Genomic DNA, 14,382 nt, shown 5'->3' on the forward strand with positions numbered 1-14,382 from the left:
CATTCTCCTTTCCTTCTGAAGGTTTCACAATGCATTGTTATCATTAACTAGTCTTTTACTATTAAACTTAAATGGCCAATTGACAGTTCTGAGACCGTTCTTCCACCACCAATTAAGACTAGGGTGGACAGGTATTGGGGATAATATTCATTTAGCCTTCTGAGCTTTCTGGGCAGACTTGTGACTTTGCCAGTTCCAGCTGCCTTCTTGTCCACTGCTTTGATGACACCCAGAGCAACTGTCTGTCTCATGTCACAAATAGCAAAACGGCCCAAAGGAGGACAGAGAAGCTCTCAACACACATAGGTTTGCCAGGAACCATGTCAACAATGGCAGCATCCCCATGGTTCAAGAACTTGGGACCATCTTCCAGCTTTTTTCCAGAATGACAATCTATCGTCTCCTTCAGCTCAGCAAACTTGCAATGTGAGCTGTGTGGCAATCTAGTGCAGGTGCCTATCCAGCACTAATTTGGCCTGGATGGCTCAGGATAATCACCTGAGCCGTGAAGCCAGCTGCTTCCATTGGTGGGTCATTTTTGCTGTCACCAGCCACATCACCATGACGAACATCTTTGACAGATACGTTCTTGACATTGAAGCCCACATTGTCCCCAGGAAGAGCCTCACTCAAAGCTTCATGGTGCGTTCCGACAGACTTTACTTCAGTTGTAACAGTGATTGGAGCAAAGGTGACCACCATGCCCAGCTTAAGAACACCAGTCTTCACTCGGCCCACTGGGACAGTACCAATACCACCAATTTTGTAGATGTCCTGGAGAGGCAGGCGCAAGGGCTCATCAGTTGGATGAGTTGGTGGCAGACTGAAACCCAGAGCTTCAAGCAGTGTGGTTCCCATGGTCATTCCCATCTTTATGGGTGACTTTCCATCCCTTGAACCAAGGCATGTTAGCACTTGGCTCCAGCATGTTGCCACCATTCCAAACAGAAATTGGCACACACGCTGTATCAGGGTTGTAGGCAATTTTTTTAATGTAGGTGCTGACTTCCTTAATGATTTCCTCATATCTCTTCTGGCTGTGGGGTGGTTCAGTGGAATCCATTTGGTTAACACCAACAATTAGTTGTTTTACACCCAGTGGGTAAGCCAGAAGGGCATGCTAACAAGTCTGCCCATTCTTGGAGATACCTGCTTCAGATTCACCGACACCAGCAGCAACAATCAGGACAGCACAGTCAGCCTGGGATGTGCCTGTAATCATGTTTTTTTTTTAAATTTATTTATTCATGGAGAGAGAGAGAGGCAGGCAGAAAGACAGGCAGAGGGAGGAGCAGGCTCCAAGTAGGGAGCCCGGTGCGGGACTCGACCCTGTGTTTCCAGGATCACGCCCTGGACCGAAGGCAGCGCTAAACCGCTGAGCCACCGGGGCTGCCCTGTAATCATGTGTTTTATAGTCTCTGTGTCCTGGGGCATCAATGATGGTCACATAATACTTGCTGGTCTCGAATTTCCACAGGGAGAGATCAGTGCTGATACTACGTTCATGTTCAGCTTTAATTTTTCCAAGACCCAGGCATACTTGAAGGAGCCTTTTCCCATCTCAGCAGCCTCCTTCTCAAATTTTTCGAGTGCTTTTGTCGATCCCACATTTGTAGATCAGATGGCCAGTAGTGGTAGACTTGCCCGAATCTACGTGTCCAATGATGACGTTGATGTCTTTTCCTTTCCCATTTTGGTTTAGGTTTAGCAGTGGTTTTCACGACACCTGTGTTCTGGTGGCAAACCCATTGTGAAAAAGACCTGGAACAATTCTTACCTGAATCAATTGTGCCATCAGCTTGGTAGTTAGGTTCATTTCCCGCCCCCCCCCCCCCCGATTTTTAGGGATTTCTTCTCATTTTTTTAATTATGAAAAATTATATGTTTCCACGGTGCAAAGTATGAAACAGTAGATGGCTGGCTTCCATCCCTGTCCCTTTTACCTTATTCTCTTCTGAACGATCTCAAAGCTGCAGTCATTTTCCTTAATACTTCAAAAACATCCTCCAAGAATATTCTCCCACTAAAAACAATGCCATTATCTCATCAGAGACATTTAACAAAGGCACAGTAATGTTCTCTAACATACGAGCTTCCCATTTCCAATTTTCAAATTTCCTGTTGTCCCCAGATGACTGGGATTTGTAGGAATGACATTATGTAACTTGCCATGGTTCACTTGGCAAAGCATCAGCAGAGCTCTTCTGAAAGGAAATTCCACGGTTCCTTCAAGACCTACCTTGCATTTGGTTGTCACTACTCTTTTTAACAGTCCCCAATCTAGTCCCATTGACCTTCTGAATACAGTCTAGTTGTTTGTACAAGATCTTCCAACTTGTATTTCACCCAGTATACCTTTGGGGTAGGTTCCTATAAGCAGGGTTGTTTAGGCAAAGAGTAAATGCATATGGAGTGTGCTGGAAATCATCCCCTAGTTGTTTCACATTGCATGTCCACTGCTGTTATCGAGTGTTGTTTTCCCATGGCCTTGTGAACGGTGAGCTTCCAAAATTTTAGGTTTCCTTTTTTTGCAGTTGATGGGTGGAAGATGTACCAAAGTAGGGTTTTGTTTTGTTTTCCAAAGTAGGGTTTTAATTTACTTTTCTATTATAATTGAATTGGAGCCTATTTTCTGAGAATTGTCCATTTATTTTGCCAACTTTTCTATGGACTTAAGAATTGTTTTCTACTTTGACATACACATACGTGTGCACACAAATCCACTTATAAATTGAAAAATTTCCTCAATTTATCTTTTTACTTTTTTTTTTTTTACACCACGAAAGTTTTTTTAAAAAAATTATTTATTCAGAGAGCATATGAATGGGGAAAGGGGCAGAGGGAGAGGGAGAAAGAGAATCCCAAGTAGACTCTCTGCTGAGCCCCAACTTGGGGCTGAATCCCATGTCATGAGATCATGACCCAAGTGGAAACCGAGGTTAGCTGCTTAACTTGACTAAGCCACCCAGGCACCCTGCAAATGTTTGTTTTTACGTTTTCATCAGTATTTCTCTTTACTGCATCTAGACTTTGAATCATATTTAGGAAGGTTTGTCCAACTTCTAGTTTATAGTGAACTTCACCTTCAGGGAACTCACATTCTGTTTGGAGGACAACAAAGGATTAATAAAGTAGATCACAAAGTATGTTAGAAGATGTATCAGGGAGGAAAATTGAACAGGGAGGGGGGACAAGGACCCCCATGTTCAGTCTTGGCTAGGAGCTAAGATGAAGAGAGGAGGGGAACACTAAGGTGGCACATAGGAAAGGTAATGTGGTAAAGACACAAAGATGTCAAATCTCCCTCATTTGTAAATTTATTGCAACCCCAGTAAAACTCTCATCCATGTTTGTATTTTTTCTGGAACCATGCAAGTTTAGTATAAAGTTCATTTCATCTGGGAGAAAAAATTAGCAAGAAGAGACAGGGAAACCTTGAAAAATTAGAGTAAGAAGCAACCAGCCATTTCAGGTAATAAAACACGACAAAACCTTTATAATTAACACTGTGGAGATGGCACACAAGAGTCAGACAGACAATAGGCTTGGAGAGAATCCAGATATAGCCTAATTGTGGAAATTTAGCATATGAAGAGGTGGCATCTTAAATCACCTGAAGTTTTACTTTATATATAGGTGGGTAAAGTTTTACTTTATAAGTTGAAGAATAATAATTCATGGTAAAATGCACAGACCTAAAGAGTATAGCTAGATGAGTTCTGACACCCACCTCTACTACCTTCAACAAATAATCCATTTCCAACTCTAGAAAGTTCCCTTGCCTCCTCCCTTGGTTGATCCCTACTATCTACCTCTCTTTCAGAGGGAACCACTGCTCTGAGAATTTTAAATGCTAATGGGCTATATGTAAAATAAGACACAAAATTGGATCCATTTGGATAAATTCCAAATGACTTCAGAGATTTAAATGTAAAAAAAAAGGAACTACGTAAAAACTAGAAGACAAATCCTCAATGCCCCCATGTCCTTGATCTTTACACCAGCACTTTGAGCTCAGGGTGGTTGCCTGCGCTCTTGCCTCCTTCCCACCCCAGCCCCCGACAAGCCCTCCTCACATACCCATGTGCTTCCCTCTCGTTACCTTTACAGAGTGTGTGCAGCCCTCTCCCTAAGGTCACACCTCGTATAGCCTGCTTTTTCTCCAGAGCTGTTATCTTCCAACACACTATTTTGCTCACTTAACTTGAGAGGTCTACTTTCCTGTCCTAGAATCACCTCTGAAGGATGGAACTTGCGTCCATTTTGTTCAGTGTCAGATCCTCAGTGTTTAGAGCACAAGCTCAATGACTTTTTGCTGAAGGTCGAAGTGATGTGGGCAGTTTCAGGGGGACCTAGGGCGGGTCCAGACTACCCCATCTCTTGGCTCTGATGAATAAAGGACAGGTGCAAGGCAGTTGAGAGGAACACAATAGGCTGTGAGCATATGAGGGAGACAACGAGCTGACACATCCTGGTGAGGCTCTCTCTCTTCCAAAGGTCTTCTGGAGGGGTGAATATGAAGCTCTGGACTTCTGTTGAGGCCCCTTTTCATCTGCACAGCTGTTGCAGGGCGCCTTGGGCCTGGGCCCAGCGCAGTCGCCACTGGGGCAGGGACAGACCCTGGCAGAGCTCCCCAGACAGGGCGGCCTGGCCTGGCTGCTCCCACCTGGGGGAAGCGGACAGCATCACCGGAAGGCCTGGGCCTCCACACACGCAGCCTCCCCCAACGCCATGGCCTGCCTGTCACCGCCCAGGTTCTGCCCATGCCATCCGGCTCAGCACCCTCCCCCGCCCTCGTCACCCTCTTACCAGTCCTCCACAACCCCCTGTAGCTTGGGAATTCGCTCCAGTGCTTGTTTCAGCAGGTTTTCCAGCTGCTTCAGAGCCTGCCCCAGATTGTCTTTCTGCTCCTTTTCCCAGGATGCCCGGATCTGCAGCAGCTCTGCAGGTGAGAAAGCAGGGAGGCAGCTCGTTGAGTCCTGACTCCCAGGCGCCTCACAGCCAATGGGTCACCAAGGCTCCGTCACTTAGTTGTGACCTCAGCACCTCTCTCAAACCTCTCCCTCCTCCTAGGTCCTCATCTCAGGGGCAAGCCCACCATCCCCTAGGCCTCATCCTGGATACCCTCCTCCCTCCTTGACAGACCATCAATCTCCTTGGCCCATCCCTCACCTTCTCCCCCCACCTTCCACCTGGCCCCTAGCCTCCCTCCCAGGCTCCAGGCCTCAACCTCCTATTCTGGTCCATTCTCTACATGGCAGCCAGTGATCTTCCTTTTTTTTTTTTTAAATTAACAATTCTTTTTTTTTTAATTTTTTTTTTTTTTTAAATTTATTTATGATAGTCACAGAGAGAGGGAGAGAAAGAGAGACAGGCAGAGGGAGAAGCAGGCTCCATGCACCGGGAGCCCGATGTGGGATTCGATCCCGGGTCTCCAGGATCACGCCCTGGGCCAAAGGCAGGCGCCAAACCGCTGCGCCACCCAGGGATCCCGCCAGTGATCTTCCTAAAGCATAAACCTGATTCTTTCCCTCTCCTGCATGGAACCCTCCAAGGCTCCCCAGTCCCCCCCAGATGGAGTCTGAGCTCCTTAGCCTAGTACTTGAAGGTATGCGCTATGTGGCCTCTGCTACTACTAAAACCTCGCCTATCCCTCTGGGCCTACTCAAGACACCAGCTTTCCTGGAAGCCCCTCCCACTGTTCCCTACCCCAAGGCTTCCTCTTCAGACTGCTACAGTCCTTCGCTCCAGCAGGGTTTCCTCCTGGAGATGTGACTGGGTCTAGTCCCTCTCCACAGGTCCCAAACAGGCCTATCTCAGACCAAGTACAGATAGATGAGCAATACAGCCAGAGCCCCTGGCCTAAATCCTGGCTCCATTCCTTCCTGGTCTTCTGGCCTCAGGCATGACCTTTCTCAGGCACTTCTGCGGTCAAGTGTAACCGAGCCACAGGCTAGTGGGGCAGGGGGGCAGACTAGGGCGTGCTCGACCTACAAGGCTTGTTGATAGGTCGAAGGAGGAGGTGGTGGTGGTTAGGGTGCTGGGAGGAATTATGGATGACTCCTGGATTGCTGGTCTCAGTAAGGACAGGGGGGAGGTCATTTACTGAGGGAATGAAAACAGGGAGAAGAAAAGCAAGACTGCTTTTCAGAACAGATGGAACTACGTTCTGTTAAAGACATACTATAATCTGAGATGCTCATGTGGTGGGATGATGCTGGGCCACATCTTGGGCTGTTCCCACACCCAGGTCCCTGCTCACTGGAGAGGGGAAGGCAGGGAGCCCAAAACTCAAAGGCCCGAAAATGGTTTCCTCCTGCTTTGCTGATGGCACCCCAAGTTATTCCTCATCAATACACCTCTTCTACCTATTTATCCTTTGATTCTGTGCTCCTTGCATCTACCGCTGGGATCCCTGGGGATGGGAAGCTCTGGCCTCTCTCCCCTTTGAGTTCTCAGGGCCAGTAGTTGGCAGGGACCTAGCAAGTACTTCCTGAGGGAATATAGCAATGAACATCTTTTCTAAGTTTCAGTTTCTTCATCTGTAAATTTGGTCTTAATAATTCCTACTCTCGGGGGCGCCTGGGCGGTTCAGTCTGTTAAGTACCTGACTCTTGCTTTTGGCTCAGGTCATGATCTCAGGGTTGTGAGGATAAGCCCCATGTTGGCCTCTGTGCTAGGCATGGAACCCGCTTAAGGTTCTCTCTCTCCCTCTGCCCCTTCCCCCTCCTCTCTCTCAAAAAAAAACAAAAAACAAAAAAACACCCTACCCTCATCATAAGGACTAAAAGAGACTGTACACGTGGAGACAAAATGATTGCAACCACACCAGAGACACATAGCAATTAAAGTATTATGCCATGTGTTGTTCAGTGCCCTGACTGGGTAACCTGGACTGAGTCTTCCCAGCAACTCTGTAAGGTACTATGATTATGCTTAGTCCACTGAGGAGAAAACTGAGGCATTGGGAGATTGCACAGCAGGGAAGAAGTAGTGCTGAGAGGAGTTTAAGTCCACAGCCTACTTTTTAAGTACTCAATCGTATTGGATGCTCATACGTGAGTACTTGGCAATTTGATGGGCAGTGTCACCTGGTTAGGAGTACAGAGATATGTCAGACTGCCTGGATTTATTTTTTATTTTTTATTTTTTTAATTAATTAATTATTTATTTATGATAGTCACACACACAGAGAGAGAGAGGCAGAGACACAGGCAGAAGGAGAAGCAGGCTCCATGCACCGGGAGCCCGATGTGGGATTCGATCCCGGGTCTCCAGGATTGCGCCCTGGGCCAAAGGCAGGTGCCAAACCACTGCGCCACCCAGGGATCCCCACTGCCTGGATTTAAATACTAGCTCTGCTCCCTAGGCAGCCACCAAGGCCTCCTGTCTTAGTTCCTACCTCTGTAAAAGGGGCAAATGGCAGCGCTAAACCCATAGGGCTGCCGTGTAAATGAAACCAGTGAACATGCTTAAAGCACTCGGTGCATAGTAGGCATTATGTCAGCAAGGGGTGTTTGTGGTTTCTTCTGGAGGGTGATGGTCCTGGGAATGGGCAGGGATGCCGGTTGTGAGGGCAGGGCAGGCCTTACCCTGGGTGGATGGTCCTGGTGGCAGGCTGGTTTTTACTCGGAGCAGATCCCAGCACCGGAAACTCTGCTGGTCCTGGAGGAACAGAAGGTCCTGGCGAAGAGAGGCGGCCTTTGGGAGGAGCAGTTCCGGAGCCTGGAAGGGAGGGTAAGGGGGAAGGACAGTCACTTTGGGCAGCAGGAGGGGTGGAAAGACAGATCCTAGGGGACAGGCACTCACCTTCCCTGAAGGCAGCCCCAGCGTGTGGCTCAGCACTATGAGGCTGGAGCCCCTCGGGGACGCAGGATGCAGCTGGTGGATGGATGGCAGGACCATGGGCAGGGGCTGCAATCTGGGGGAAAGTCCAGGTTGGGTGGGGTACTTAGAGGGAGGCCTGGGTACCAGAGGTTCTGGGGGCTGAGAGGTGGGCTCAGGAGGCCCCAGGAACGTGGAGGTGGGTCTGGGGATGAGGATTCCAGAGTGGGAATGAGGTCTTGGGTGAGGTCTGGCTGCTTGGGAACACTGGAGGCCTGGGATTATTTTTTGGGAGTGGAATCAGGAAGCAGTGGTCAGCCATGGAGGGGCTATAGGGGGTGGCTCCAGTCTTACCCTTCAGGACTATGCCGAAGCAGGGTGCCCAACAGAAGGTGGGGCAGATGCCGGGCTTCCTCCTCCAGACAGCGCAGCAGCTCCTGGCTCTGTGGTGCCACCGCCTCAGATGTGGGGAGCACTTTTCGCTGCACCAGAGCTAGCACCTGTGGGGAAAGAACGGGAAGGGAGGGGCAGCCTGGAGCCACCCAGCCCCATCTCCAGGGCCCCAGGCCTCCCCAGCCCTCACCCCAAGCCCCACCTCACCTCCGCAGGGCTCCGGCACAGGCGGGTCTTGCTGGCTGAGTTGCTCTTGATGAGCAGGCGGATGTGTTCCTGTGTCTCCTCCTGGGCAACCACGAGCCGCTGAGATGGGCGGCTTTTACTTCCCACCTCCCACCCTCCAGCCCTGTCCTCCCCTTTGCACAGGTCCTGCTTCTCCTTGGGAGGCTCATCCTGGACCTCTTGCCACCACCAGAGGTCCAGTTTGGGGTCCTAACGCTCCCCGCCTCTCTCTGGCCCTCCATCAGGCACTGCCACTACCCCCCGCCCCCCCCCCCCCCAGGTCCACCTCTCACCACCAGCTGGCGCCAGTGCAGGATCCGTTGCTGTTTGGCCTGTAACTCCTGTAGCAGAAGCTGCCGCCGCCCAGCCACCTCCTCCAGCTCCTGGTTCTGGGCACGCAGGGCCTTGAGCTCTGCCCGCAGGCCACAGCCCCAGAGCCCCAGCAGCAGCGCCTGCCTGGGGTAGAGCAGAAAAGAGCAAGGGAGAGTAAGATGACTAAGACTCAAAAAAAAAAAAAAAAAAAGATGACTAAGACTCATAGTGGAGGAGGGAGATCAGATCTGTAAGGACACACAAGGAGCCACGAACAAATGAGGGGAACAGGGAGGCAGAGGTGCAAGCCACAGGGGCAGGAAAAAAGTCCAGTATTCTGAGACCTCTGGGAAAGAGATGGCCTAGAGGCCTCTGCTGAGGGACCCCCCTCACCTCTCGCTGGATCCCAGGGTATATCTGTTCACCTCCTCCATCAGGCCTTGGAGGCGCCGAGTCAGGATCTGACGCTCCTTCAGAAGGGGGCCCCGCTGGGCAACCAGCGTACCCACGGCCCGCCAGCTATCCTGAGGCAGGGGTACAAAGTCAGGGTGGACATGATCCAAGGGGGTGAGGGGATCAAGTGGGCTTTGGGATGGGAAGGGGATGGAGTCCTGGGAAGGATGTCTGGGGGTCACCTGGATGAGATGCACCATGGAAGGCAGTGCCTGGCTGGAGTCTGACTGGTCTGGTGCCTGGGACCTGTGGGTAGGGTAAAACTGCTGAGGGAGGAGCCCTCTCCCCTTGCCTGGGCTCCAGGGGTGACCAAAGTCAGCCCACTTACCAGATCAGTCACTGGGTTTCAGCTCCACCCCCATCACCAGGTGACTGTGCCTGGTCCCGAGTCTGTCCCCGCTTACCCATCCACCCATCCTGCCCTGCGCTGCGGAGCACTCCATTGCACACCTGGCTATCTCCGTTTCTTGGAGCCCATCCGAACTGCACAGGGACCGAATCTCTGCCTCCCGCTCTGCAGCCAGGTGCTCCAAGGAGGCCAGGACGTGGCCCGGAGGGTGGTTTGTCAGCAGTGTCTGGTGGGGGGGAAGGGTGAAGCAGGGCCAGATGGGGGCAGGGCTATGAGCTGGGATCCATGGTAATGAGGTGGGGACCAAGAGTTAAGTCCTGGCACCCTGAGGTTTGCTCACAGGGCAGAATGTGTGGCCCCCCCAACCCCTCACCTCTACTGAGCTTAGCCACTGCTGGTAGGAAGCTCCAAACTGGTCATCTCGAGGGGTTCTGTGGAGTTGGGGAAGGACAGAGAGTATTACAAGATACATCAACTCTCCTTCTACGAATCACCAGTACCCTGTAAGGTGGGGGGTATCACTGTCCTCATTTCAAGGATGAGGAAACCAAGTCCACCTAGGCCTGCTAGACTTGAGCTCCCCGCTTATACCAACTAGCTGCCCTTAGGGCCTTTCACATGTGCTATCTGTCTAGAATACGGTCTTATCCTTTTACTCTGGCTAGGCCTCCTCACCAGAGAACTGGTCCTTCCTGATTCCCTGGCTGAGGAAGGTGTCTCCTCTGGGTACCTGGAGTCTCTCAGGCTTCCACACTCTTAACAGCCCTAACCACCCAGGTTGCCACTGTCTGTGATGGATTTGTCTCTTTTTCGTCCCAGCCTGGAAGCTCTGTAAGGGCAAAGCCTGGGGCTGAAACAGTCCAGAGGCTTAGTGTCTGAGGAATTAACAGACAAGTCACTCCTCCCTCAAAGCCCAGGTTCTTGGCAGGGTCTGTGGGGCTTAGATGACACTCACGGGATGCTGCCTCCCTTGGCCTGAGGAGTTAGGAGTTTCTGTAAGAACTGGGTCCGGAGGGTGCAGGCTGTTCGGACATCACCCTGGGAAGAAGATGGGGAATGAGGGAAACCCAGGGGTCCACCTAACCTGACTCCCCACTCCTCCTGTCCCCATGGCACAGGACTCTTACCAGGACCACAGGTTCCAGGCCCAGGGATGCTGATGTCAAGGGTCCAAAGGTTATGTCTACTTTGGCCTTCCTGGAGAGACGAGTAGCGTTGGGGTGGGGTCCCTAAGAGAAGGGAGCTAGAGCAGATGTCTGGGTCTCCTCCTGCTACAAGGCTAGTTACTGAGCCTGGATCTCGGGGGTCACTTCTAAAATCAGGCTACTGACGTCTCCTGGCTGTATTAGTGTCCTCACTGGCCTCTGCTCTTGCCCTATGCAGTCTGTTTTCCATCTAGTAGTTGATAATCCTACTAGAACCTCAGACAGATCATGTCACTTCTCTGCCCCAAACCCTCGAAAAGAATGTGATGTTTTCCCACCACACTCAGAATAGTAACAATGGGTATTAGAAAACTCTTCTAAGTGCTCTGTATGACTTAACTCACCTAATTCCCACACGTACCCTATAAAATAGATTTAATATTATCCCCATTCCATAGAACTTACAAACTGAAGAACAGAGAAGTTAAGTAGTCTGCCCCAGGTCATGGAGGTGTAAGTGGCCAAGCTAAGACATGAACCCAGCCTCAGAGTAAAATCCCAATGCCTATATGGCACTCTGTCCACCTCTTCCACCCCCCATCCCCCCAATGCTCTCCCTTTTGCCTGTGTAACTGAAGCTGAACTGGCCTCTGGGCTGTTCTTCCCAGATGCTAAGCTCAGCACCTTTCTTCTTGCTGTCCTTCTCCTTGAGATTCCTCCCCCAATTCAAATGTTACCTCCTCAGAGAGGCCTTCTCTGACCATCCTCCCCAGAGTAGCATCTCCTTCTCCCTTATTATCATATCACCTTTTTTTTTTTAATCATAGAATTTATCTTTCCCTGCAATTATAGCACCTGCTCCCTAGTTTACCATCTGGTTCCTCTGCATTATAGTGTAAGCTCCATAAGGGTGGGGACTTGTCCCTTATTTAATGTTCTTTCCCCAGAACATTCCCTAGATATACAGTTGGCACCATTCTAGGCCCTGGAAAAATAAGTGGCTGAGATAAGAAAACTTCCTGACCTCACAGACTTCAAATCCTACGGAGTAGAGCTCAGAATTCTAGAACCCAAGAAGGGGTCAGGGTAGAGCACTGGATCTCTAAGGAAAATGTCTGTCTGCCTGCCTGGTGAAGGCTGGTCCCTGGGCACCTGAGGCCCACCTCTCTATGTCCTGCAGACGCCTCAGCTGATTCTGTAGCCGCTGCATGGGATCTTGGAGCCCCTGCTGCTGTCTTCGCATGGCCCCAGCTTGGGCCCGGAGGAGGAGAGCACGACGCTGGGTGTCTTGAATGCTCTGCAGGGTCTGCTCCATGGCCATGTCTATAGGAGAAACACGTGGCCATCAGCAGTTCCCCTACACCCACTCCATTGCTCATCTTCCCAGCCCCATAGGTCACCCTGAGCCTCGGTCTCTTGCTCCACTAGCTCCAGGCTCTGGTCTAACTCCTGGATCTCTGCCCGCAGGCGAGCAACAGTGGCTTCCAGCTCCAGCTTCCGACGGGCCTGGCGGGAACAAGTACAGAGGTAGTTAGATGCATAGGGCTGGTTGGGGCTTGACCCAGCCTGACTGCTCTCTGTGGAGGACCGGTCTCCTTGCCTGCACAGGTAGGTGGCAGAGGGTTTATCACAAGTAATTTCTATGCCTGATTCTCTAGGCCTAGAGAAACACTAGGGTACCATCTGGCCGCCTCCTTCCTCCTGGGCTTGCCTCACCTATCCTCCTGTTTCCTGTCTCTGCGCTGATGACAGTACATCTCTGCCCCAGTTCTTACCTCCCCACTGAGCCCCACATCTAGGGGGTCCCAAGGTCTTCTGGAAGCCTTCCCCTAGATGTTACTGGGGCCCCTTGCACACAATAGGTCCTACACTGGCCTCAGTATATCTCCCAAACCAGTCCCTTCTCCCAGCTCACCTCATCAGCTTTGATGCTTCATATTCATATCCCTTCAACGCCCAGCTCATGCCTGTCTCCCCCAGACTATAAGCCCTCTGAGTGTGGGGATTAGGGCTGTCTTGTGACCCAGTATTCCCAGCATCACATAGCACAAGGCTGGGCCTAGAGCAGAAATCTACAAGTCCTCTTTTTGGATGAAAGAAAATCTTATAACACATGCATGCTTCTCACCTCTGGACTGTCCTGGTGGCCATACCTAGGAAATGAGACCAGAGTTAGGGGATGACAGAGACTTTGGGGCGGGGGAGACACAGGAGGTATGAGGCTATGGGTGAAAACACAGTTGGATGGGACTAGGGAAAAGAGGAAGGAATAGCTTTTAGAACCAGTTACCACAGTAGGTTTCCCCGGATCTTCTTGACACTCCTACAGCAGAGAGGCGGAAGAAGAGGTGTTACTGTGGGGCTTGCCTGTGTCCCCTCCCCTGTCAAAGCCTCCCTCATGCTGCCGGCTCACCTCTGGCTGTGCACATGCCGTAAGACGTAGGCCCAGATGTCGGCCCCCTGGCCCAGACACAGTCTGTGGGGACAGTGTGTAAAGGTATGCCTCGGGCATCACACAGGGTACATCATCCTTATCCTAGGGTGGTGGTGGTGGGGAAAGTCTGTACTAGGGAATTCTCCCTTCTGCAGGGAGAGAGGGCCCATACTTTTTGGAGTGAGACATTCCCTCCTGGGGAGTTCTCTGTCGCTGAGTTGTGGGCCTTTCACTGGGTGGGGTGATTCCTTTCTCCTGGGAGAAGGCCCATCTCTAGCCACTTCCAGAGGAGGGGGTTGGGGGGTACTGCCAGGAGGTGCTCTCATTACCCGATGTGGGGCATCACTCCTATAGATTCAGTCTCCAATGGGGTGGTCCTTGTTGACTCGAGCCCCCCTACCGGTTGGGGTGGGTGGGGGGTGGTAGGAGGTTGCAGGGACAGTCTTACTCCAAAGATCTTACTTCCACACAAGAAGGGGGCTTCAGGAACTCTGGAGGATCCTCACTGGCGCCTCGGCCCTCACTCCGGGTGGGAGTGTGGGGGTCCCCGTCAGGGGGTCGTCCCTCAATCCAGGCTCCCCTTCCTGGATATACTACTGGGTGTGTGTGTGTGTGTGTGTGTGTGTGTGTGTGAGGGGCGCCCTTAAGGGCCATCCTCACCCGGGCAGAGGAAGGGAGGGGCGGGGTTCCCACGGCCGGAGACCATCTCCGGGGCGGGGAGTCCTCCTCACTCGGGGCGTCCCTCACCTGCGCAGCGTCGACTCCGGGGCGCGGGCTGCGACGGGCGCCCCCATCTCCTCCGTCGCCCAGCAGCCCAGCTCCCGCGCTTCCCGCATCAACTCCATGCCAGCGCCGCAGCGGCGGCCTCCCGCGCCCGCTTCAAGTGCGGCGCCCGCCTCTGACGTCACGAGCGCGCCGGAAGTGACGCTGCCGCCGGCCGGGCGGGGGTCTCCCGGCTCCTCCGCGGCGCGGAGCGGTTGCCTGTCCCTCGCTCGTCCCGTTTGGGTCGCTTTGAGTGAAGATGAAGCGGGTGTGGAGAAGCGGCAAGGCCCGTTCTCTTTCCTCGTCCTCCCGCTCACCACCAAGTGGCCCCTAAGAGGCAGAAGCTCCCAGATGCCTCCCATGATGTGCGTGACAAAATGGGGCTTTCATCCTGCGAGGCCGGGTACGGAGATGCCAAACTTACTGCCCTTTGATGTCAGCAACAGGGTGGTTCAGGTCTGAGTGAGGGTTGGGGCCGACAGCAT

The 14,382-nt window shown here is 52.0% G+C and overlaps 2 protein-coding genes across 10 annotated transcripts in view; one reads left to right on the forward strand and one right to left on the reverse strand.

Moving 5' to 3' along the window:
* Window positions 1-3,294: 3,294 nt before the first annotated feature.
* HAUS5 (HAUS augmin like complex subunit 5) lies at window positions 3,295-14,038 on the reverse strand. 2 transcript variants are annotated; one of them, XM_038529311.1, is made up of 19 exons: window positions 13,883-14,038; window positions 13,115-13,177; window positions 12,992-13,024; window positions 12,830-12,854; window positions 12,102-12,207; window positions 11,865-12,024; window positions 10,684-10,753; window positions 10,512-10,594; window positions 9,930-9,987; window positions 9,658-9,782; window positions 9,390-9,453; window positions 9,148-9,278; window positions 8,736-8,898; window positions 8,425-8,505; window positions 8,179-8,324; window positions 7,810-7,921; window positions 7,593-7,725; window positions 4,810-4,942; window positions 3,295-4,666 (listed from the first exon to the last, which is right to left on the reverse strand). In XM_038529311.1, the coding sequence occupies exons 1-19, from the start codon at window positions 13,978-13,980 to the stop codon at window positions 4,549-4,551; spliced, it is 1,902 nt and encodes a 633-aa protein (XP_038385239.1). In that variant the 5' UTR covers window positions 13,981-14,038; the 3' UTR covers window positions 3,295-4,548. The 2 variants fall into 2 exon arrangements, with proteins under 2 accessions (XP_038385239.1, XP_038385238.1); XM_038529310.1 differs by having other exon boundaries at window positions 8,425-8,523.
* LOC111090112 overlaps window positions 3,829-14,382 on the forward strand; it is a 93,217-nt gene continuing 82,663 nt past the window's right edge. For 6 of the 8 annotated variants that reach the window (XR_005354743.1, XR_005354740.1, XR_005354744.1 and 3 more), the window contains exon 1: window positions 14,038-14,300. Coding sequence is in view for 1 of the 8 variants with exons in the window: in XM_038529318.1 (XP_038385246.1) it covers window positions 13,151-13,198 (48 nt within the window). In the remaining 7 variants the exon portion in view is untranslated. Of the gene's footprint in view, window positions 4,949-7,638; window positions 7,738-12,168; window positions 12,310-13,030; window positions 13,199-14,037; window positions 14,301-14,382 lie in introns of those variants that run through there. The other 2 variants (XM_038529318.1, XR_005354739.1) reach the window with 2 other exon arrangements.

This window comes from Canis lupus, chromosome 1 (genome assembly GCF_011100685.1).
Source record: "Canis lupus familiaris isolate Mischka breed German Shepherd chromosome 1, alternate assembly UU_Cfam_GSD_1.0, whole genome shotgun sequence".
NCBI lineage: Eukaryota > Metazoa > Chordata > Mammalia > Carnivora > Canidae > Canis > Canis lupus.